This window comes from Marmota flaviventris, chromosome 6 (assembly GCF_047511675.1).
Source record: "Marmota flaviventris isolate mMarFla1 chromosome 6, mMarFla1.hap1, whole genome shotgun sequence".
Taxonomy (NCBI): domain Eukaryota; kingdom Metazoa; phylum Chordata; class Mammalia; order Rodentia; family Sciuridae; genus Marmota; species Marmota flaviventris.
In genome coordinates this window covers 111,650,420-111,675,294 of record NC_092503.1, presented here as the reverse complement: position 1 = coordinate 111,675,294, position 24,875 = coordinate 111,650,420, and the positions used below count along the sequence as shown (strand labels likewise).

At 47.6% G+C, this 24,875-nt stretch overlaps 1 protein-coding gene across 7 annotated transcripts in view; it reads right to left on the bottom strand.

Annotated features, from left to right (window-relative positions):
* Positions 1-24,875, bottom strand: part of Trerf1 (transcriptional regulating factor 1) — a 211,805-nt gene that overhangs the window by 17,873 nt on the left and 169,057 nt on the right. For 5 of the 7 annotated variants that reach the window (XM_071613389.1, XM_071613388.1, XM_071613392.1 and 2 more), the window contains 10 exons: positions 22,111-23,835; positions 20,655-20,701; positions 19,666-19,816; positions 18,333-18,575; positions 14,235-14,616; positions 13,393-13,459; positions 11,838-11,977; positions 11,604-11,707; positions 9,859-9,934; positions 800-888 (listed from right to left, as the gene is read on the bottom strand). In XM_071613389.1, coding sequence (XP_071469490.1) covers positions 800-888; positions 9,859-9,934; positions 11,604-11,707; positions 11,838-11,977; positions 13,393-13,459; positions 14,235-14,616; positions 18,333-18,575; positions 19,666-19,816; positions 20,655-20,701; positions 22,111-23,577 — 2,766 coding nt within the window. In that variant the 5' untranslated portion in view covers positions 23,578-23,835. The remainder of the gene's footprint in view (positions 1-799; positions 889-9,858; positions 9,935-11,603; positions 11,708-11,837; positions 11,978-13,392; positions 13,460-14,234; positions 14,617-18,332; positions 18,576-19,665; positions 19,817-20,654; positions 20,702-22,110; positions 23,836-24,875) is intronic. The other 2 variants (XM_027950497.2, XM_071613393.1) reach the window with 1 other exon arrangement.

Genomic DNA, 24,875 nt, shown 5'->3' with positions numbered 1-24,875 from the left:
TCTCAGCACATGGGGCAGCAAAGGAGGTAGTAGCAGTAAAGGCACGACAAGGCCTTGGATTAACAGCTGGAGACACTTTACCCTAGGACACTGGGACCAACCAGGAGGCAGTGGGAGCTGTCACATGTAACCCTGCTCTCTGTATACTTGGAACATCCTTAATTATCCTTCATAATGCAATATGGCCCCATCATTCATCAGTTTGTTGAAACACTGAAACTTTTTAGCCTAAAATACCTCTTAGTCAGTTAAAGCCTACTGAGTTTAATATCTATTGTATGAAGTGTGACTTTTGCTTATAGGAAAGTTTATTTTGCTATAAAATGTTGTATGTGGAAGGTATTTTCCTGCCATCTAACTTCAGACACTTTGCTACTGGATTGGCTACGTGTCCTCCCTTCCACAATACCCCAGGAGGATTCTGTCAGAAACATAACAGATTTGTTACATAGCTTGGTTAGATACGTCTGATATAAATTAGGTGAACTGTGAACCAGACGCCCCAGTTCTAGTTCTTCTGATAGAGTTAGGAATTACACATTTTTCTTAAGATAGACCCCAACACCGCAGCATCCAAATAATCTGTCTTATTTCCCTCCATCTTCTCCCCTTCACCCCAACATTTAGGCTAGGCCACCTATAACAACTACCTGTCTTCACCAGTGAGCAAGAAAGATAGGCTTTTTGTGAGGATGCTAAACCTGCAAACCAAAATTTCTGAGTACAGGTGTATACTGAGTATGGGTACACAGTTTTCCAAATTTAATTTCAAGTAAGCAATGGAGGAAATCATTCTTACCATCTTCTGTACAAAAATAAAGTCTTTGCTGTAAGTGGCTAGTGCTTTATTAAACAGTTTTCTTTCTAGGGAGGTCCACTTGTCCGTACCTACAAGGAAACAAAAAACTTTATAAGAACAGCTCACAGTTCTCCCCACCTTTAGTTGCTGGTTTGTTTAGTTAAGTTATACAACACAACAGCCTAGCAAGTTATATAATGCATATCAAACTTCTGAGAACAAAAAGCTGGTATAGTGTAATGGTTAGCTGACATTGGGGTTCCAAATTGCAGCTATGGCCTTGACCGTGGCAAGTTACTTAAACTTGACTTAGTTTTGTTACCAATGAAAATAATTATAATTGTTTCTAGGTTTTTGTGAAGGTTAAAGAACATAATGCACAAGCATGCCCAGCTTTAATAACTGGGAAATAGTGAGCACTCAATGAATTTTAGCTTTTACATAATTATTGTTTAGCTTTTACATAATCATTATTTTCTCGAGAGTCAGCAGTCATGCAGCAAAGCATTCTTCAAGTGTGGATGGATTCTCGATGCTCACAATCTAGTGCAGAGACAAACCAGTAGGATATTGAGTTCAAGGTAAAAACTGCAATTTTGAAGGTAAAGGTGAGTTTCAATGGGCAGAAAGCAGGAACACCACACTGGGGTCAGGGCCATAGGGAAAGTTTCAGGTAGAGAAAACACCTGAGTGGAGTTTAAAGGACGCACAGAGGCAAGTTGGGCAATAAGGGGATGACGGGGATTCTGGGGAGAGGAAGCAGCAGGCTGCAAGCCAGAGGCAACAGCGATGCTCAATTCATCTACTCATTCATTCACTTGAGATAGATTTACTAGGTGTCTACTATAAGCAAACGATGTGCCAACAAGAAAGAGCTAGCACACATGCCAGGTTCTAACTGTCCTATATCATTAATCATTAGGTTCTACTAACAGCCCTGTAAGACTGAATTACTATTGTCTCATTTTACAGATGAGGAAATGGGTCTTCCATTTATTTATACTAGACCACAGTCTAGTATGGTTCAATCACAGGGTTACGGCAGAGGGAAGGTGGAGGAGGCTGGAGAGGTGAGAGGGACCAGTTCTTAACAGATCTGCACTGATGAGGGAGTCTACGGTGCTGGACTGGTGCAGTGCCTTGCTGGTGAAATTAAATATTCATGTTTTTCCTCCACAAAACAGAAAGTCAGATATGCTCATACATAAAGAATGGTACTGGCTTGTGTGGAGTCAGAAATGAAGCCACCATCTAAAGGTGCTTGCTATGGTTTGGACATGGTTTGAGTGTGTTCTCCAAGGGTTCATATGTTAGGAGTGTGGTCATGTTAAGAGTTGGTGGAAACTTTGAGAGCTGGAGGCCTGTGGGATGCCATTACTAGCTCCTCCCCAGTCACTCTCTGGCTTCCCATCTCACCATGGGTTCTCTTTGTGTGTGCTCATATCATGACGCCATCCCACAAGTTGTGATGGTACAAGGGCCCTTGCCAGAGGCCAAACTGATGGCTCCATTCAATCTTGGACTTTTAATCCCCAAAACTGTGAACTAAGTACCTTTTTATAAAAAGTACTCAGCCTCAGCTATTTCACTATAGCAAGAGAAAACGAATAGAGGACTTCTCTTCTGGAATCACTAAGGAAGGTTCAGCTACTGTGGGTGGTTCACAGAAAAATCAACCCCACTATTTTGGCTTGCCACATTCTCAACATGTCTGATTCTTTGGATGGTTCATGGCTGGGCCCTTGACATTCTTCCACCACTTCTCAGAGCTCTGGCTCCCCAAACCACAGAATCTTTTCTCCCATTCAGGGCTAGTCCAAGGTTTCCATTTTGCAACTGATGGGTGTGGAGAACAGGAAACCTGCATTGTTTCTTCTCTTTGAAGATTCAAGTAAAATCAGCAAATCAGGTGAAACCACTTTGAGCAGGCAGGTGCCTCCTTAAGTGTTGGGCAAGGATCCTAGGATCCTTGAGGGAATAAGTGCCTCAGTGATGTAAAAACCAACACTTTTTCTGTGATTCCTTGATGGATCCTCAAGCCAACGCTCTGGCTCTAGACTTAGAATATGGTCTCTGTAGCTGGGCTAGTTCAAACCTCTACAAAGCACAGTAATTACTCAATTTCTTTGGTTTGCAAGTTTATCTTTTTTACTTCTAGAAGGAAAGAAGCTTTGCAGTGAAACCTAAGCAGCAGGAAGCACATTCCACAGGTTCTGGAGGCCTGGACCTCTTTGGCTGTGCAAACCCAGCAACAGGAAGGAGAAGAGGGGCTTGGAGACATCTTGTGGAGTGGACATGAGCAGAGAAGGTTGGTGAGGTTTGGAGCTCTTCAGCCATTCTATCACCATTCATCAGATTCTTTCCAAAATCCCAGGCCTTGAGGTCCCCTCTCCCAACTGCTCCCACGAGTAGAACAAAAAGAGGAAGAGAGAGAGGATTAACCAACCAATTTAGCTGCCTGGGCTGGGGTTGTGGTTCAGAGGAAAAGCATTTGCTTAGCATGTGTGAGTCACTGGGTTCGATTCTCAGCACCACATGAAGATAAAATAAAGGTATTATGTCCACCTACAGCTAAAAAATGAACACACACACACACAAAAGTGTGCTGAGGTTGTGGCTCAGCAGTAGAGCACTCACCTCGCACATGAGGGGCCCTGGGTTCGATCCTCAGCACCACATAAAAATAAATAAATAAAATAAAGGTATGTGTCCAACTACAACCAAAAAGTAAATATTAAAAAAAAAAAGCACCCCCTGTTCCTGTGGATGGAAGAATCACAGTCTTTGATACAGGAGTCCCCAGTGTTTCTCCTTTGCTAGCAAAGCAAGAAACCTTAAAAAAAAATTAGCTGACTGACCAAAAAGCCATGGTTCCTTTTAGGTGTCCATAAAAATAACAAACAGAAAACAGGAATAAAAATAAATAATAATAATGGAAGATTACCACAGTGACATGTCACACCAACTTATAAGGTGGTCAATCAGATGTGAAAGCACACACCTATAATCCGAGCTACTCAGGAGGCTGAGGCAGGAGAATCCCAAGTTCAAGACAAGTTTCAGTAACTCGGTGAGACCCTGTCTCAAAATAAAAAATAAAAAGAGCTGGGATGGAGGGGGGAGGTGGCTCAGTGGGTAAAAGTGCCTCTGGGTTCAATCACCAGGAAGAAGGAGAAGGGAGGAGAAGAGAGAAGGAAGGTGAAGAGGGGAGGAGGGAGGAGGGCGGGGAGACGAGGAGGAGAAGGAAGAGAAGAAGAGTCACCACATGTGGAGGAGCACACCTGTAATCCCAGCTACTTGAGAGACTGAGGCAAAAGAAGTGCAAGTTTGAGGCCAGCCTGGGCAACTTAGTGAGACCTGGTCTCAAAAAATAAAAAGGGATGGAGATGTAGCTCAGTGGTAGAGCACCCTCAGGTTCAATTCCAAGTACTGCCCCCCAAAAAAAAAATTTAAAAAGAGCTGAGGAAAACCTCTCTCTACATCAATGAGAATCTTTCCAACCTTAACCAGACTGTAAGTTTCCTGAGTTAGTGTAGAGTAAGACCCAATAAGACACTCACAGGGCCATCAGCCTTGTAAAGCCACTGTCCTATCTCTCCAGTAGACACATTTTTCTCCACTCCATGTCAGGCTCACCACCTGACTCTGGTCCAAAGAGCAGCCGGTTTCCAGGTCATTCTGCTACTGAAAAGCACGTCCTTTCATGTTTCTACATAGCCTATCAGCTGCCACCTGACAGGAGGCAAACTGACTTGCTGGCCCATCTGTTATGGGGGATCCCCAGGCCCCGTGGGAGAAGGAGAGCTCGTGGCGGTTTCCAGGGCTGCTGCTCTGTAATGGGATCTTTCATCGTCCGGATCCCAGAGTGCATTTTGCACAACTTGTCCTGAAGAGGAGCGGGCTGCTTGCTTCCTTTCTTCTGTGCCATTGTCTTACTCCGAGGCTAGGGCAGGAAGCACAGCCTATAGAGGAAGAGATGGCTTCTCTGTATAATTCCAGGATCTGTGCTCACATGCGAATGACAATGCTGTGTGTGTGTGTTCAACAGGGCATCCATGAAGCAACGGGCAGAGGCTGGGCCAGGCAACAAATCCATTCTCACACGTAACACTACAACTGGCCTCCCGATCTCAGGACTGCACTCAGGGACTGAGACTCCACCTCTGGGCTCCTAGGTGAAATTCTCAAGCCAAAGCCTGGCACACACCAATAACATCTATCTGAATGCACCTCCGAAGGTGTGAACGTGATTCCGCCATTTACTCCTTTCATGACCCCAGGCTAGTCTACTTAACTTCTCTGTTTTCTCATCTATGACATGAGGATGGTGGCCATTGCCCTGTGATTGATTGATCCTAAGTAGGTGCCCAATAGATGCTCTGGATCTTCACTGGCCACTTGGAGAGAAGATTCCAAATCAGCCCAGGGTCACAGGCCACACACTGCCCCTCTGATGTGTGCCCAGGGGCCCTCATGAAGACCACGGGTTCCTGTGTGTGCTCCTTACTCTGAGTATTTATAACCCATGGCTGCTCCTGTTACTTCCCTCTTCATCTACTCCCTGCCTCCAAAATCCCTCTGGAATCAAACATCAAGGAAAAGCTCAGGCGGCTCTGTGTCCTGGGGTCTATCAGCACACAAGCACTCTCCTCATTCTTAGACAGGAATCTACGCCAACCTTTCTGGGATTCTGCATCTTGGATAAAGTCCAGGATAAAATGCAAAACCGAGGCAGGGGACTGCCACAAATCCTCCCCTCTCCTTCTGTCCTTCTTCTCTTGTAAGATCCCTGCTGCCCACTCAGCAGGCACCCCGGGTTAGTGGGCTGACATCCCCCCAAACTCATTTGTTCCACCTGGGGATTCCTGGCTATTGGGCTATTATCAGCAGGGGCCCCTAACAAGATGATTAAGGCTAATGACAAAGAGCCTAATTAACTGGATAAAACTGGTGCTGGAACAGTATCCAGAGGAAAAATGCTCTGAGCTTCGGTTGCTGGGAAACAGGCTCTGGACTGTGGCTAATTTTGGGGCCATCTACAGTGAACCCAGGCAATTAAAAAGAGACATGGAGGGGGAGAGAAAGTTTGAACACAGTATCTTTTAGACGGCTTTTCTGTCTTCCCTCCAGGATTTTAAAAACTTTTTTTGATGCTGTTATTGTAGTTACACCAGAAAGACAGGTTCGTCATAGTAAAAGAGGTTTATTTCATACCTGACTTCCCCTCTCTATAGGGTTTTCATAGTGGGTGAAAGGCAGATAATTTTTTTAGGGTACAGGATAAAGCAGGCTGCTACCAAAGTTTCCCCTAGGGACAAAAGGGAGGGAGGCCCCAATCTGAATCCATATTTTGAACTTGTCCACTAAACATTTTCTTCACAAGTGCTATGACAGGCAAGGCAAGAGGACAAGTGTTAATTCCATTCCTGCCTTGAGGGGACTGTGTCTCTATCCAGCTAGAGACATGGGCAAAGAATGCCTGAAAAATGAAACCACAGTTGTGTTTCTTACAAAGTATTCTCTTGAGAATGTAATTCTGTCTCCTCATCAAACTGGGGAAGCTTCCAAGGCAGAGAACAGGCCTCCCCCAAGGAATGGGTGTTTCCTCTAGGTTTCCCTCATCTCTAGGGCTCAGGGCAGGGTTTTAGGACTGTAGGTGCCCCAGCTGTGGTGGAAGCTGATAGTCTCTATGACCCTGGCCAAGACGCCAGGGCCAGCTCTCAAGCCCCCTCCACTTTGTGCCCATCTGCAGAATGACCAGTTCAGTGGAGAAACCAAGGATTTGGATATTGCAAGCCAACTAATCACAACCAGGCACCTCCCTGCTTTGGTTTTCCCACACTTAGACATTCCCCACCCAGTGCTAATTGGGAATCACTGGAAGCTACACATGGGTAGACAGTGTGGGGGGCAATACCAAGAGAGGGACAGTGAGCTGGACCATGTGTCCTTGAGTGAACTGAGTGCTGGGAGCCACTGCCGCAGCACCTTCCTCTGAGAATCTTGTACAGGACTCAGCTGACCACGGTAGTAAGCAGCCCACCCCAAATGGTTGGTCCTTCATCCCCTGGCATGTCTCTTCTGGGTCCCAGCATTGATCACTTTTTCCTTTTCTTACTGAATTGCTTGGGATGGAGTGGGAAAGGGAAGGTAATGAGCAAACCAGGAAGTGATCTTCACAGGTCTGTGTCTCTTTCTCCCCAAAACTTACAGCCTCTCTCCCTGAGCTCAGCCTTGCTGCCTCCCCTCCACGGCACAGATAGGCCCTGGAGAGCTGACTTCTTTCTCTCGGTAACTGGAAGCCTAATGTACAATCCCAGGACCAGGAGTTGGGATGGGTGATACTGGCCATAGCTGCAGAGCTGGAAGCTAAAGGAGCTCTAAAAGACAGTGTTCTGGTGAGGCTGGATTTGAGCTGACAGTCCTACTGGGGAGCAAGTAGATGGACCTCAACAGAAAAGCCAAGACAGTGTGGGGCCATGAGGGGTGGGATTCACCGCCACCAAGGAACCAAACAAGGGGGGTCAGGAGTGGAGGGAAGGAGGTGGGATATGGGATGGGGTGGACTCTGCCACTTCCTCTACTGCTAAGGGCATGGAGTTTGGTCAGACTTTAGGGAGCAGTGACCTCTGCCCTTTCTGTTCAAAATTCTAGAATATTCTCTGGGGCCTGGTCTGCAGTCACTTCCTGGAGAAAGCAAGTGACTAGCAGATATAGGTGAGCACTCTTTTCCTTGGAGATGCTGACCCTTCACACCTCAGCTCCACCTCTCATCTCCAAGGTCTCAAATGAGTCCAGCAAGCAAGAGTCTTTCCCTGTCTGCCTGGGGAGGAAGGGGAGGGCAGATGGGTAAGAGATTAGTTATGGACCTCCAACCCCAAATGATCAATTTATTTTAGCAGAGTTTTGGACCTTCTGGTTTTACAGTCTTGGTAATGTCTTGGTGCTTTTAACTTATTTTGCTTGGGACTACATGGGGCTTCTAGCCCATAGTTTTCCAGTCTTTTTCATGTCATGACACGCATAAAAATAATATTTATTTGACACACTGGGAAGGACTGGAGGGGAACTGTGTCATATGAAGTTGTTTATAACTGGACATGACTAACCCTGAGGCTCTGGCCACCCCAGCCACACTGAGGCAGAGGGAGGCAGCATCTCAAAGCCCACAGTTGGGAAGCTCCTTTTAGCCAGTCCACTATGCAGAGAAGCTTGGGACAGGCTCCAGGAGGCTGGACAGCCTGTCAGGGCTTAATGGGCAGCAGATGATGGTGGAAATTAAGAGAAGATGGGACTGTTTCCATGTCAGATTAAAGAGAACTCCCACATCTTTCAACCCACTCTTGGGACAGACAGGAAACGATGGAGATAATATTAAGAAACTGAATACTTAGGACACTGGTTCAAAGATAGATTTCTTTTCTTTTTGGTGGTACTGGCAATTAAGCCCAGGAGTGCTCACCATTAAGCTACATCCCCAGCCCTTTTTCTTTCATTTTTAGACAGTCTCATTAAGTTACCCAGGCTGGACTTGGATTTGCCCTCCTCCTGCCTCAGCCTCCCCAGTAGCTGGGATTATAGGCGTGTGACACCACACCTGGTTAATGAAGAAGCCTGGCCTGGGCTTGCTGTAAATATTGAGGGACTTCAAGCCTTTCCACCTAGTGACAACAGGCAGAAAGCCAACTCATGTGTAAGGCAAATGGTGGACACTTCAGTATCTGTAAAGAAGCCTTCACTTGCCAGACTTGTAATCCCAGTGGCTTGGGAGGCTGAGGCAGGAGGATCATGAGTTCAAAGTCAGCCCCAGCAAGACCCTGTTTCTAAATAAAGTATAAAAAAGGAAAGGGGATGTGGCTCAGTGGTTAAGTAACCCTGAGTTCAAAAAAAAAAAAAAAAGAAGCCCTCACCTTAGGCCACATCTGGTCACCTGTACCAAGGACTGGAAAGAGTATTGCTAGGTCTGAATGCCCAGACGTTCAGCATCTACCTGGGCAGGTTCTGCTCAAGGCACCAAGGAAACCCTCAAATGACTAAAAATCAAGGAGCACTTGAGATTCAGCCCCTCTGAAATATAGAGAACCAGGGCAGAATTGTGAAGACCTCAGAATGAACAGGCTTACCGGAGTTAATGGACATAAAGATGTTGACCTCAGCTTCCTTTGTCACCTTTCAGATTCCCCAACTAGTTTCCCTGTCTCTGTATGCTTCACACTCCATTCAAATCTCAAAGGCATCTTCTTCCCTCTTACTGATAATGCTGCCATTAATCCACACTCTCCCCAAACCCTGTGTGTATGACGTCTTTCTCCTGTCATTAGAGTGACCCAGTGTTTAAGAACTGCTTCCTCCTCCAAGCTGCACAGCAGGACTTTGTCAATGTCTGTCACAGCCACTGTTGTGTCTTAGTGCTCAGCACAGTCCTTTGTACACAGTAAATTTTCAATAAGTAACAGATGAATAAATGAATAACAGCAGCTAATAGAATGTGCCATACCTGGGGCTACAAATACTACCTCTTACCTTTCCAACAACTCTACGAGGGATAGAACACGAATCCCATTTTACCGTGGAAAAAAATTTAAGGTTAGCGGTCGAGTGCTTGCCTAGCATGTTCAAGGCCCTGGGTTCAATCCTCAGCATTGCAAAAAATAAGGCTGCAGAAGGCCAAGGGACTTGGTCAAGGGGTATAGCCAAGGTCTGGTTCCAAATCCCTGGGGGCTGCTGATGGGCACCAGCTCTGTATTGTACCCTCTGTGGCTCTATCCTCACAAGTTCATGGGCCTCACTTCCACTTGTGCAAGCACATTCTACTATCACACAGGTCTTGGCACACCCATGAGAATCAGGAGTGCCTACCTAGACAAAGGCCTCACAGTGCTGGGCCAACGACACAAACATACCTATCTGCTGGGTCCCAGGAGGCTTGAGATCACAAATGGTGATTAGGACAAAATCAGCGTTATTTGTTATTAAAAATTATGAAAAAGCAACACAACCAAACATGCAAGCAGCCTGCTTTCAGGAATCAACAGGGCACAGAGCTCCTGGCAACCTACCGGCATAGTGGTAATTTGCTAAAGGATGACATTTTAACCTGACTGGCTTCTGCAGCAGCAGCATTTCCAGAGCAGCCTGTGGATCCAGAGGAGAGAAAAGGCAAGAGTCAGTGACAGGTCTGTGTATCCTAGGGAGATCATCTACCCAAAGGGGAAAGCGGTTAGCCCTGCTGAGCCCAGGGACGGAGGCACTAGAAAGAAGAGAGAGACTACTCTAATTGGAGCTTGCTTTCTATTCAGCCCCCAACAAGATTCCTCATTCTGACACTCTCCCCAGCCCATGCTGGCAGTCAGCTGGACATGTCACACTCAGGCAGCGACTGAGACTTCACTCCTTCCTAGGTGAGGGCCAACCAACCTCAGAGAGACGGGGGTTGTCTCTGGGAAGGGCTTCAAAGGAATGAGTGGGAGATTTGTAATTGTATTACACAAAAATCATGTCTCATTACAACTGAATGTAAGCAGCTGTATTAGGAATAACTACAAGTAGTCCCCCCCAAAAAGCCTCACTAAGTAAATTAAACCTTTTAGATCTGCCTCGATGGGTTTTAAAAACAACACTGCAGGAAGTGTTTTTTTTTAAAGTGCAGTGGCGCACACCTGTAATCCCAGTTACTCAGGAGGCTGAGGCAGGAGTATCACAAGTTTGAGGTCAGTGTAGACAACTTAACGAGAACTTGTCTCAAAATAAAAATTTAAAAAGGGTTGGGGGTGTATCTCAGTGGTAGAGCACTTGCTTAGCATGTGTGAGGCCCTGTGTTTAATCCTTGTACACAAAAACCTACCACCACCACCACCACCACAATAAAACACTGCAGGCAGAGTTGAGCAGTATATGGAGCAAAGCCTGGAATCTTGATATTCTAAGTGTGACCCACAGATCATCAGTGCCAGCATCACTTGGGAGCTGTTTAGATGCAGAACCTTGGGTCCCACCTCACACCCGCTGGATCAGAATAAGCATTTTAACAAGATTCCTCAGATATTCTTGTGCACATTAAAACTTTGAGGAGTGCTACTCTGCAACCCTAACCTCAAAGGGTGAAGAAGAGTTCTCCAACTCCTCCTAAGTGTATTCTTATTCTACACAAGTACTTGAAGGGTATCATGGCATTGAGACATTAGTTTACTGTTACATTTTCATAAAATCTAAAAGCAGGAAGCTGGATCCAGTATGAGGAAGACCATGAATTTATACAGAGAGGAAATGAGGTTACTGATGGAGTGATCTAGCCAGAAGGCAATAAGGGGACACCTGTAAAACTGTGTTAAAGATGGAAGAATGGAACCAACTGGTGAACTGTACACTTTTCATTGGATTAGAGGTAAAAAGATTCTGTAAACACCAACCTTTGCTAATTTTCATAGCAAGGAGGACCATCTGCAAGTGTGACAGGCTACTTTGGCAAACTCTTGTTTCAATAATGAGAATAACTTATACACAAGACAGTAATAGTTATTCTGATATGAAATATAAGACGGATGAAAAGAAATTCTAATTTCCTAAGACAGATGTGCTCACAATTATTGCTTAAGTACAGATGTGTAGAAAAGAAGTCCAACTGGAGTTTTTTTTTTTCTGCAGGCTTTAAAATCCTGACTTCTCACTGAGATAAGCAACACAGAGGCATGTGGACTGGCCATCATCTTACAAACTGTTTGTATGGCTCATGGGGCAGTACAGACACTTGGGGAAATACTATTCAGAATTCTGATTGTGACGCCTCCTTCTCATGGTTCCTTACCATCACATCACCTTTGGCCTCGAAGAGAGAGTGCAAAGCAAATTCAGAATTGGTCCCTCCACCTGGCAATGCACTTGAACAGCACAAATTCAGAAGATTCTCCACTGTTGGAAATAAAGAGAACCAGTGCATCAGAGAAAGCTCAGCATCATGGAAAAACACATCATCCTGGAGCCGGAGGTTCCAGTGAGAGCAGCAAGCTTCACCCACCCAGCATCTCCCTTATGCCAATACCTCGCTGCTGGAGGTCCTGGTTTTCCAGCTCTGGCCAGGGCTTCCATACCAGTGTGGCCTTGTGTGTGTCCTGGGCCAGGGCAGAGACATCCTGGAGTTCTGGGATCTCTGCTTGGAATCTCAAGCCAATGTTGATGCGTCTTTAGTAACAAGAAGAAAAACAACAGTGTGGTCTTGAATTTGATGGCCTAAGCCAAGGGCAACTGTCAGGAACTTGAAAAAGAAGGAAATCAGTTCCTTCTGCAAGAAGAACGCAGGGGCATTTCCTCACAGTGTGACCCTAAGATTCCAGGCATGGCTTCTTCACTGAGATAAGGAACAGCTTTAAGATTGGGGAGAATTGTTAGGGGGAGCGAGGGAGCAGGCTCGAGCCTTTCTAGTGCTCTGTAACTGGAGTGGAAAGGGGGCTAATTCAAAGAGATCAGCTGCCCAGAGCATAGCTGATGGTACCATTTCATCAGGAAAGACAGATGAATATAAGGTTAAGGTTTGTATATAATTTTTTATCCCTTTCAGATCACTTTTACATACATTATGCTATCTGAGCCTAACAGAGATCTGTGATGTACACAAGACAGTAATTTAATAAGTTATTTAATAAGAGTCAACCCAAGTCTAGAAAGGTTAACTTGATACAGATAAAAACCAAAATGGGCCAGAACTGGAGTTTTCTGATTTCTGACTCAGTATACTCCACTACTTAGTGCCTTTTCTGTGGTTATCCATTGAAAGAACTTTTCCCTTCCCTAATACAACAGTGCCTCCTTATCTCCAGTTTTGTGTCCTATGTTTCAGTTACCCATGGTCAACTGAGGTCTGAAAATATTAAGTGGAAAAATTCCAGAAATAAGCAATTTATAAGTTTTAAATTTTATGTCATTCTGGGTAATGTGATGAAATCTATCCCCCTCAGGATGTGAATCATCCCTTTGTCCAGAGTATCTACTCTGTATACACCACCCCCCTGTTCATCACTTAATAGCCATCTAGGATATCAGCTAGAGTACTGAGGCATTGCAGTATTTGTACATAGGGTCTGGTACTATTGGAGGTTTCAGGCATCCACTGGAGGTCTTGGAACATATCTTCCATGGATAAGCGGGGACTACTGTACCTCCTTGCCCATGCATGATTCAAGTACTCAACAAGCTCATCTGGAAGCGTGGCCAAGAATCTGACAGAGGAATTGGGAAAGCAGGAGCATTCAGGAGTCTCTTAAGAAGGTTGGACATCTAGACATGCCTCAATGTCACTGGGGATGTGAAAGCATGGCGGTCCACCTAGATTAGCTTATGAAGCCAGAGACGGGGATGCTAAGTTCTCTGAATCCAGTGCTTTACTCTTTCACTATGCATTTAGGCTTTGGCAAAGATCTTGAAATATTGGCAACTAGAGGGAAATAACAGTACTGAAGAAATATCAAAGTCCTACATTTCCACAACTTCTCTCTCATTGGCCTCTCTGACTTAAAGGTACTGACTACTTTTCTCAAAGCACTTAATCTCTTTCCTCAGCTTGAGACTTCTGTTCTAAAAAATAATTGTCTTTTTCTTACGGTTCAACATCCACAGTCTGCTCTCCAGGCCCTGGGGTGATCGTCATGTTGCTGCCATCAATGCTATCTGAAACAAACAACAACAACAAAACCTGAGGTTACTGGCCAACAGGGAAGCAAGGCTGAAGAAACTGAAGCAAATGAGCTGTTAACCTACCAGTTATAACAGGCCTACTCCTCCACCCAACCCATGTCCTTCACCAGAGAGTTGGATGCAATGTGGTTCTAGTGGCTCAAGGCCAGCCATTTCTCACACAGGTTCAGAAACCTGTCCCACACTGGCCTGTTAAGCTATGGTGTGGTTCCTATGCAAGTATTCTTGCTCTAAAAAGAGATCTTGACCACAGGCCTCTCATGTTTTGTTTTGGTAAAGACTTAGTCTTGCTATGTAGCCCAGTAGCTCAAAAGTAGCCTGGAACTTAAAAGATTCAAAGTGATCTTCTGCCTCAGCCTCCTGAGGAGCTGGGACTACAGGGTGGCACCATGACACTCAACTTTTCATGCTTGATCTTTATAAAGCCTGCTAAAATGTCAAGGCCTGGTCTTGCATATCACACCTAATCGCTACTAAATGTTTATTCTATGTCTTCCACCATCATCCAAGGCAGTCTGAGCATGTGCACCTAAAACTATTTCCTCATCTCAAAGAGGTGGTAGGGATCACATCACTTTTTTCTCTCAATGAGACTGTGATTCCCTTGAGGATGAGGGCTGTATCTAATTCCACAGAAATCGGTGGGGTCATTCATAGACAGCTGAAGAGCCTGAGCCCCCCACCCCCACCCCGCCCTGGGCAGGACAGTACCCAGCACAGACAGGGATGGGGCTGACGGGCGACTCACTGGAACGGCACAGCAGCACCCGCGGGGTGGGCGTCAGGGGCGTGAGGGGCAGCTGCGGGTGGGCGCCAGGGCCGTGCCCCGCGATGAGGACGTTGCTGAAGAGCCCCGAGCCCTGGCGCACTGGGCTCAGCATGGGAGGGGGCGTGTAGGGGGGCAGCTCGTGGGTGGGGTCCAGCAGCAGATGGTCCCCGAGGATGCGCGGGGAGCGCAGCTGGCTCTGGTACAGGGTGGCGCCGGAGTAGGAGGCGGGGTTCGGGGTGTAGGAGGGCGGAGGCGGGATGAAGAGGGGCTCGGGCCGGTGCCGGAACTTCTTCTTCTCCTGCACGGTCTTGAGGGGCTCCTCAGCCTTGGCCACGGCGGGCTGGTGTTTCCGGGGAATTTCCTACAGACGGGACAATGACCTGATTCAAACAGGCTGCCCCGCCACAGGCCAGCCCCACGGGTGCGGGGAAGGGGTCTCTATGGGGACGGACTCCCTTCCGCTTGTCCCCCTCCCGCTCCCACCACATCCGCTTCGGCCAAGGCGGGTTCTGGTGGCTGGGCCAGGAAGAAATCGAGGGTCTGGGAAGCCGCCCCTGATGTCCGGAGAGAGCCGGGGGTAACGGGAAGGGTGGGTGGGCGAAAGAAATCAATTCAGATTCTCTTGGCTTCTCACTACATTCCCATCTGCATGAGTGGAATCCAGCTGAGTGGGCTCCGCGGGGACAGCGAGCCCATGTTCTGAGAAGGGGGCAGAACCATCCGCTCAGGGCAGCAGGGCAGAGGGGCGCAGCCTGGCAGGGCTCCCAGGGCCGGCGACCCTCACTGGGCTCTGCTGTGATCCCGAAGGCCCAGGCCCACTGCGACCCCGAAGGCCCCGTTCTGGGGGTCTGCTCAATCTCCCCCCTGCCCACCCCTCACTGCTGCACTGCACTGCAGCTCACTTGTAGCAAGCCCTCCTCCTGGGCTGGTTTCCTGTCAGCAGAGTTAGTTTATTTTATGGCAACGGAACCAAGCTTAGTCTGGAAGGAAGATCTGCCACATGGATACATATATACTCAATAAGTAAACACATGCACGTCAATAGAGAAGCAGGGCATGCCAAAGCCAAACAGAAACAGACTTGGGTTGTGTGCCAGCATCAGCCCTGAAAGGTCAAGGGCTGATGTGGGTGGGGGAGGCGGCAGGGATACCTGTGGAAAGGTTCTGAGCAGTCTGAGGTACCCTCCTGAGCACTGCAAGTCAGGTGCCAGTCACAGCTGCAGTTCCCAGCAACCCCTGTGCCCAGGGTGGCGCCTGATAGGAGCAACAGCAGGGGGTGATGGGAAGGGCTGGCCATGGTCATGTGACAGGCTGCCTCCAGACCATGTGACTTGCCCCACTGGGCCCCTCATCTCTGAGCTCCTCCTGCTTGCAACAGGCTCTCCCTCAGCATCCTTGTCTTCCAAGGTGCCTTGCCAACTTCTAAGACCGGAGTCTAGGAAGGCAGAGAGCTGGGGAAAGAAGGCAGCAGAGGGTCTCAGGCTCCAGGCTTCAGTGTGGAGGTTCCTAAGTCCTGCCTCAGCCACAGGGGGCTCTCAGGCCACAGCTCCATAGCCCACCTCTTCTCCCCACCAGAGGGCTCCTCACCGCCTGAGTCTGCGGGGTAGAGGCTGAAATGAAGAGAGGTTGAGGGAGAGAAAGGAGGCTGAGGTGGACAGAGAAGGCTGAGATGGAAAGAGAAAACTGAGGTGGAGAGGAGGCTGAGGTACAGAGAGGAGGCTGAGGTGGAGAGAGGCAGCTATGGAGAATGGAGGAAGGAGGCTCAACAATTCCCTGCCCAACGCCAACTGAGGAGCAATCCTGAAACTTTAGCCCTGTTTCTGGTTGACTGATGAGGTCATGTAAGTACACTCGGACCTCACAGTGATCTCAGCTCTGCCCTGGAATCTAGACTTTAGATCACAGGGCCTGAGGTCCCTTTTGGGCTCTCTCCTCCAGCCTCCTGTCCTGCTATTCCACCTCTGTTCTAGGATTTTCTCATCCTCCAGGCAAGGCTCTGAGCCACTTGGACCAGAGAAGCTACTCAGAATGTCACACTTGGCTGTCATGTGACAGGAAGTATTTACAATGTTCCACCCCACTAAGCTATCTGGATTCTGGAAGTGCAGACAAGCACCAAGAGCTTTTAAAACCTTCTGGCTACAACATCATGTACAACCATAAAAACTGTACTCCATGTAGGTATGATATGTCAAAATACATTTTATGGTCCTGTATAACTAAAAAGAACAAATAATAAAATAAAAGAGCTTCTGGCTACAGAGAACTGGGAGAACTATTGATGAGTCCAACCTTCTCTAGTTCAAGGGATTAAACCAATACTCTCAGAGGGTAAGGGGCTCAACTGCCCTTGTCCTATTTGGTGAGACACAGAGCTCAGAATTCAAGGCTCCTCCAAGACATTTTAATTTCTTTACATTGCGTGCCAGGATCTTGCTCACATTCATTCAATTCCACCCCCATGTTTCCACTTCAGCCTATCTCTCGACTTAGAAAGTCTCTTACCCTGCAATTAAGCCAACTTCATCCCTCCCTTCAAAGCCTGCTCAGAACTTCCCTACAATGATCTCCTGTGCAAACTCACACCAAACTCCCTTGTCTGTCCCTAGTGCCTCATTACTTCAGGCCACCTGGTGTACAAACACACCTTGATTTATGATGGGGCTATGTTTCCATAAACCCATTATAAGTATTTTAAGTGGAAATGCATTGAACACCCCTAACCTACTGAGCATCCTACCTTAGGATCATAGCGCACTATGGAGTCTTAGTTATTTTCCCTAGAGATGACAGGGCTGACTGGGCACTGTGGCTTGATGCCACTGCCCAGCATTGTGAGTGAGAACTGAACTGCATATGGCTAGCCCAGGAAAAGATCAATATTCAAAATTCAAAGTATGGTTTCTACTGAATGCACTTTTGTACCACTATAAAGTTGAAAACTTGTAAGGGGACTATCTGCATTGCCATCCATCTCTTCAGCCACCATCTTGAATGAATGAGGCTTGGTTGTGCTGCCTGGACTGTGACTACTGTGTGACTAGGAACCCTTGACTGAGATTTCTCCAAGATTAAACGCAGTGCATTTAAATCAGGAACTTCCCTGAGCAGAGAGGTGGCTTGGATATGCCATTTCATCTCTGCCTGTTGCTGACGCCCTCCTGTCATCTTCTGAGAAACAGGTTCTCTATCAGTCTCTCTTCTGAGGCCTTGGTATCACATAGAACCAAACTGTCTCTTTCTGGACTTTCCTAGTTCCCTTAATTGTGCTCTCCAATCCTATTCTGGCTCAACTCTACTCTCATTGCCTCCTGGATTCTCAGCAACCATCTATTCTCTAAGGAGAAACAGGACCCAACACACTACTCTGTGGGAAGGGACAAGTGTGATACAGTCAGTCTCCCCAGGAGAGAGAGAGAGAAAGAGAGGAATTTGAGAAAGGGAAGGAGAACGTTAACAGTTCAGTGAGAAACACAAATCACTTTGCTTTCCTGAGATTAGGGGTAGGTGGCTCTCAGCAGAACTACTTTGGGAACTTGAACAAATTGGGTTCTCCAGGGTATTTAAGCAGATGTGATGTTGAAAATATTAAGCATGTGTTAAGGCTGATCATCAGAATAGATGCCAGGGCTACAGCCTTGAGGCCCGGCAGTTCCAGGGGTTACCTCTTTGATGGCTGGATTTGGGGAGGTCTACTGGTCCTGGGAAATAGTCAGGGCCCTGGGCAAGAGTTGATATTACCTGGAGAAATTATCCCATATTTTAATAACTGGCATGGTTGTATTGGTGACTTCCAACCAAATTATCCTCTGTTTAAGCCTGGGAACACCTTGAAGTGTCCAATGCAGCCCATCAACCTGGAAGAGTAACAGGTGTTTAATGGGCAGTGGGCAGGTGGCCAGGGGGGCTCAGCCCCAAGAGGAGGTCAGGTCAGTGACTCTGGAAGAGCTATCCCCATCTCCAAGAAAGCAAAGGGATGTCCCCACTCCAGGCAGGTGGGGCAGAGCAGCAACTCACAGCAGGCGCGTGGGGGGCAGCCCCCTGGGGGGAGTGAGGGGGAGAGAGGGTCATCCTCACGAGCACAGGCATCTCGTCGTCCGACACCGAGCTGGCTGGCTTGTCTCTGGCGGAGGGGACGGCAACGACGCTGTTGGTGAACCCCTGAGAGCTGGGCTTGGGCGGGAGAAGCTTGACAGGGACAGACACGGGCATGACCATAGGCGTGAGGCTTTCTGCCTCGGGAGGGAGCTGCGGTGGCGGTGGAGGCGGAGGCGGCAGTGGCGGCTGGGGCGGAGGCGGCTGGGCCTTCTCTCCTTCTTCCTACACAGACAATAAAGGCTTTGATCCTGGGCTGAGAGCAGCTCTCCCAAAGGGGATGATGCACTTGCTTTTCCCAAAAGGTTCCAGGACATCAGGCGTGGGTGACAGGGAACCACCGCTGGTGGTTTCCTTCCTACAAGCCTGGGTCCCTAAGTTTAGTAATGGCAGTTGAGGTAGATAAGGCCATGCATTCTGTTTTCTACATTTAAAACATCTTGACCATATAACACTTGTATGTTAAAATATTTTTTAAAATTTTGTGGCTGTCATTGCTTTTAAGGACAATGACACTGACTTGTAATCAGTAAAAACAAAATACGTGATCTTCTGTAGGAGCGTTTAATTCCATGGGCTTCAGTTTTCTTATGTCAGGCTGAAATTGGCAACCTATCCTATATTTTATTTGGGTTAAGAAATCACACTGAAAATGCAAAACCTGTTATTTTTTAAAAAGTGAAGTTCTTTTATCTGGCCTGGCCAGGAGATGAACAGATCTGGGTAATCCACATTTTGATTAACACAGAAATAATCTCTTAGACTTTAAGATCACGAAATTCTGAGAAAATTCTTTGAATTTTAATTAACTTAATTAATTCATGGACAGTATACTACCTAGATATTCTACGTGGATAATCCAGAGGGTGTTTAAGGCTCTTTGGATACTAGAACCAAACACCTTTGCACTGGCAAACACAAAATTCTGGCTGAGTGCCTGATGGTTACATCCTCTTTCCTTGGCCACTGACCACTGATCTTGAAGGCCCTAATGGCCGTTGACTTGGGTCTTTCAAGCAGCAAAAATTAAAAATAAGGTGGCATTTACATGTGTGGGTTTTTTTTTTCTGTCTTCTCTGGGAAGTAGAGGGGCCTCTATTTGACCCTTCTTTGTAAGGCCAGGGAAGTAGGGCTGTTGACCTGGCTGGTTCCCAGCATCCAAGCTGAAGTCTTATCTGGTTTGGGGAGAACTATGCCTCCCCAGGTGCCCACATAGGGCTCCCATCCCAATTTCTCACACAGTTTTTTCTGACGGCGGCAAAGCAAAGCAAGCAGCACATGGTTTGAGAAGGACCAGGGACTAGGTCCTGCTAACCTGTTTGAGGCTGGGGGACGCCCTCATTCCACCGTGGGACCGCATGTGGCCATTCAGGGCGGGCAGGCTCTTGAACTCCTTCAGGCAGATGGAGCACGTCAGCTTGCTCTTGGCATCAAACTGTTCCCCAAACACTCCTTTGGGTTGGCCACTGCTCAAGGGGTAGGGCCAAATGGAGAGGACACACACACATTGAGGAAGGAGAAACAGCAGTTTATCACAAGACCTCTCACCCACAGCATACTCATTTTATTCTTCCAATGCTCCCCTGTCTGATGCCCAGAACCCTTCAGAGAACCAAGCCCAACTTGATGAAAAACTGAGGCTCAGAGTGGGAAAGGGCTTTCTTAAAAGCATATGAGAGTTGACCAACACATCCTCCTTATCCCAGGCCTTCAGGAACTGGGGTTCTCCCACCGAGGGTTTACTGCCCTTCCAGAGTCAGCTTGAGCACACCTCCTCTGAATGGCTTCTCTGAGAGACACTTAAGTCCCTTGGGGTAAGTCCCCTGGGGTAGTCTGTACCACATGTTTCAGCAGTCTACAAGGATCTGGCTTCGTCTTTAATTTTTCATCATGGCTATGAGAAGAGGGAGCCAGGCTACGGTATTACCACTGCATTCTCAAAGCCCAGCTCTGTGCCTGGCACACAGCAGGCACTCAATAAATCCTAACTGATTAAATGGTTATTGAATGCTTGCTATTTTGGAGGGGGGTGGTTGTTGGGGATTGAACCCAGGGCCTTACATACGCAAGGCAAATGCGTTACCACGGAGGGCTTCCTACTGACAAGGCACATGATAACCACTGTGTTATTTCACTATACACAATACACGGTGCCAAGCACACAATCACTGCTCAAACACAACTGCTATTATTATTCCTATGCTTCTTTGAAAAATTGACCCTGAATTTAAAAATTAATCATGAGAAACAACCCAGTAAAACTCCCAGTCTCCGAAAATACCACCAAGCCTCCATTCATCCTACCTTGACTCAGGGGACCCCGGCTGGGCTCTCCCATCAGGTAGGTGCATCTAATTGTGAGCCAAGCAGGACACCGAAAGAAAAGAAGAAAGAGAAAAAAAATTGTGTTTCTGAAGTGGGTTTTTTTGACCCATGTGAACACTAGGGCCTAGCCTTCCAGAGCTTTCCCACTCCCAATGACCCTGCTCATGCCCACTTAAGCCTTCACTCTTCTGCACCTGATTTCCTTCACTTATATGCCCCTGACTAGGGACCACTGCCCTCTTCCTGGAGCAGCCATAAGCCCACTAGGATGCAAACTTCCTCCACCTTTCTCCCAGTGCATCCACTCTGTGCACAGACCAGGCACCATCCTCATGCCCACAGAGGAAAGCTGGATGACTCAGCCTCAGGCCCCGAGACCACATGCAGGTTTCTTTTATAAAACCTTTAAAAGCCCTGGCCATGGACTCTCATCCTTCTATTCACAAAGGCCCTCACAGACCCAGTTACTACTTGGTCTGTGTCCCCGATGAAACAAGGTCCAGAGCAAGTTCACCTGTGGCCTTCAGCTTCCCTTAAGCCCTTTCTCCACCCACTAGTTCCAGATTGGGGTCCCCTTCTCCCAAGACCCTGTCGCACAAGTCTGTAGCACTTAGAACATGCCTAAGTACTCGGTGCACACAGTGGTCATTATCAGAACTAACCAAGAGTTAATAACCATGGCTCACAGACTCAATCTGGCCTGCAGACATGTTTTATTTGGCTAGATTGTTTTTTAAAAAATTCTGAATGAGACAGGGTGTCTGCTGTCCAGTTTACTACAGTCTCCACCACTACCAATTGTCTCATACCAGGCCATTTTGCTTATTCCTGTTACCATCCTAGATTCTGTAACAGCGAAGGTTCAATTCTGCAACTATATGAGCATCCCCTTTGGGAGAGTCACAATGCACACTGGCACATTAAAGGCTCCAAGAAGCCCTACAGTATAGCAACCTCTACCCTGAGAAACTCCAAATTTATCCAACAAATCCATTATTTCCCCAGCAATATCCATTAATATTCTGTAGAACTGCTGTTCTGAACTTTGAGAGATGCTGTCATAATGGTCCCAAAGGGGTATCAGTTTCATAGGGATTACCCAGAGGATACAAATTTAAGGGGGTGAGACACCCATCCTCACTGTGTGGTCCCTGGCGTGTAACTCAAGATCTTGATCATTACATGAATCACTTAGGATATGATACAGTATTTTGATCATCACCTTAGTGAGATTATAAGCTCTATGGGCAAAGGACTGAATCAAAACTGAGCGCCCAGCACAGACAGTGTCTGACACATGTAGGTTAATGTTTATGAAACATATAAAGAAGAAAGAGGTTGATAGGTGGACAGAGGATTGGGCACTGCAGAGGCTCAGCCCTGGCTAGCCCTGTAACAAACTGAGATGGGGGAGACACTTCCACTGTGAGAATACCTGGGGCCACATGGCACTGGGAGACGGCTGCTGATGCTGAGGCCCCATGTTGTTGAGGTGGATCCCACTGGGGGAGAGGAGTGGTCGATGGGGGAGGGCACTGCTAACCCGGGTCAGGTCCGAACTTGCTGGGTCTCCCATTCCTGTATCAGGAGGCCCCAGATCCTCGTGGGAGCTCAGCATGGCTGGGGCCTGCCTGTCACTAGAATAAGTCTTCAGTTGACTGTCCTCACGCTGCTGGTGCTGGGGCAGGTGGCTTTGCTGGTAGAGGGGGTGGCTGTAGGGTTGCTGGGGCTCTTGGTAGTAGTACTGGGGCATGGAGCCCAGATGAATCAGCTGAACAGCGTGTGCCTGCTCCGGGGTGTACTGATGAGGGTCCCTGTGGTAAGAAGGGGGCTGCAGATGCACTGGTTGCTGCTGCTGTTCTTGCAAGTGTTGCATCATGGGTTGGGGCTGGTAATACTGAGGTATCTGCATTGAACTCTGCCGCTGCTGCAGTGGTAGCTGCTGTTGCGACTGCGGCTGCGGCTGAGGCTGTGGTGGGCGAGTCTGTTGCTGTTGCTGCTGCTGCTGCTGCTGTTGCTGCTGCTGCTGCTGCTGCTGTATTTCTTGCATGGAGATCCGCTGCTGCCCTGCTTGCTGCTGTTGCTGCTGTGGATAATACTGGTGCTGCTGCATCTGTTGCATGTGCTGTGACAGCATCTGTGGAGTTTGCAGCGGCTGGCCTCCCTGCATTGGCATCTGAACCAGTGACTGCTGGTAGTCATAATACAGGTGCCCTTGGGACGGGTGCTGCCCAACCTGAAAGGCTGGTTTGGACAATCCCCCAGTGAAACCAGGGTGAGCCTGCTGGGCCACCTGCTGGTAGCGGGAAGGTATAGCCGGTGCTGGGGGCTCCATGGGCTTCTGAGACAGCAGCTGGCGCAGGGCACTGTCAGGGGCTCCATCCATCACTGCTGACTGGGTGTGCAGCACCTGGGCCATATTGTTGACCTGAATTCGCAGGTTTTGGTTGGCAAACACCTGGGTGAAAGAGTCCAGCTTGTGTAAGACACCACTGGTGAGCTTCTGGGTCCGGATCTCACTGGCTTGGGAGTAGGTATACTGGTAGCCATCAGCGGGCTCCACCTGGGCTGGTGCCCCCCACATCATATTTGAGTTGGCCAGGTTGCCACGTAGCTGGACATGGTTTCCAGGCCCTGCATGGCCTCCCCACCCTCCCTGCCTCGAGGTATCCATTTGGCCAAGGTTTTTGGAACCAACAGGTAGGCCCAGACTATCCCGAGTATCTTGAGGGAAGTGGGGGGAGATGGGCGAGGCCTGAGCGGCATCCATTCCACCCCCTGTGACTGTATTCCCATAGTTGTGGTTCAGCCCACTGTGGACACCAAGGGGTGGCTGTTGGTAGAAAAGGTTCTCACCACCATGGGCCACGTGGTTGGTCTTGTACAGTTGCTGATCTCCCATGGTGTCTGCCTTGGTTATGAATGTCCAGCCACAAAACCATAAAAAAAGGTAAATGAAGAAAACCCAAAAAGACGGAAACCCTGAGAAGCTGAGAGAAAGCGTCCACACTACTCCATGGCTGACATGTCTGTAAAGGAGGCTGGAGCCAGGGGTTCCTCTTGGCCTGTACCACTCATCTGCAGAGCCCGGGGTTTTACATCCTCACCCGAGCTGAGGTATGGACCAAACACCACTGTGGTGAGGAGACGCTGCTCACACCTGCAAGACAAGACACAAAGGAAACAGTTTACTTAGATGTTTCATGACAAGCAATTCTCTCCATTACAACCAGTTATAAAAAACAAATATAAAATAGGACATTCAATTAGAAACAGCCAGTGTCATACATTTCACATCCTTTGCAATGGTTCTGCTCGTCTGGACTCTCCCATGAGGTGTCAGAGTTCTCTTACTTTCAAGCTACTGTTCAATGGCTCATTAGTTCATTGATTTGTTAATTTACTGTTTTGTTCATTGATTAATTCACCCGTTCTTCTGGGACCTTGCTATTGCAAATCTGGCACTATTTTAGGACCTGTGGGGGATATGAAGGAGTTTAGGACATGCAATTTATCTGTTCAACAAATATTTTAGACACCTATCAAGTATAAACTTGATGCTGGGAGATGATTAAGACATGGACCCAACCTTGAGGGGCTGATAGTTAGAAAAGGTGATGGGGTACATAAATCACTACAACACAAAGAGGAAAGATCTGTATGTGAAAAAAAAAAAGTAAAGGTGAAAAAAGGAGATTTGGGAATTCAGAGACTAGAGAGCCTATTTGCATTGCAGCAGAATAGAACTGGAGAGGGGTTGGAAGGAGGAGTAGCTGGATCATCAGCTCAACCTAACAGTTGCCTGGCTTCTCTGGTCCCTGCTCAGGGAAATGCTTCTACCTGGCCAGAAGCTTATGCCATGATCTGGCATAAAAATGTTGTCTGGATCAATAAGTTTTCCTCTTTGAGAAACTTGAACAGGAAACTGGAGAGATTGGTCTGGTCTGGTTTGAGTCCATTTGGGTTCTTGAGTATCGACTTCCAACTGGGTTGTGAACTTCTGGGAGCACAGGAGGACTCTCCAAGCACTGCACACACACCTGAAGTTTTGTTGGGCATATGGTTTTTTGCAGTCATTGGGATTGAACCCAGGGGTGCTCTACCTCTAAGTTACACATACCCAGATCTTTTTATTTTACTTTGAGATAGGGTCTCTTTGAGTTGCCCAGGCTGGCTTTGAACTTGTGATCCTCCTGCCTC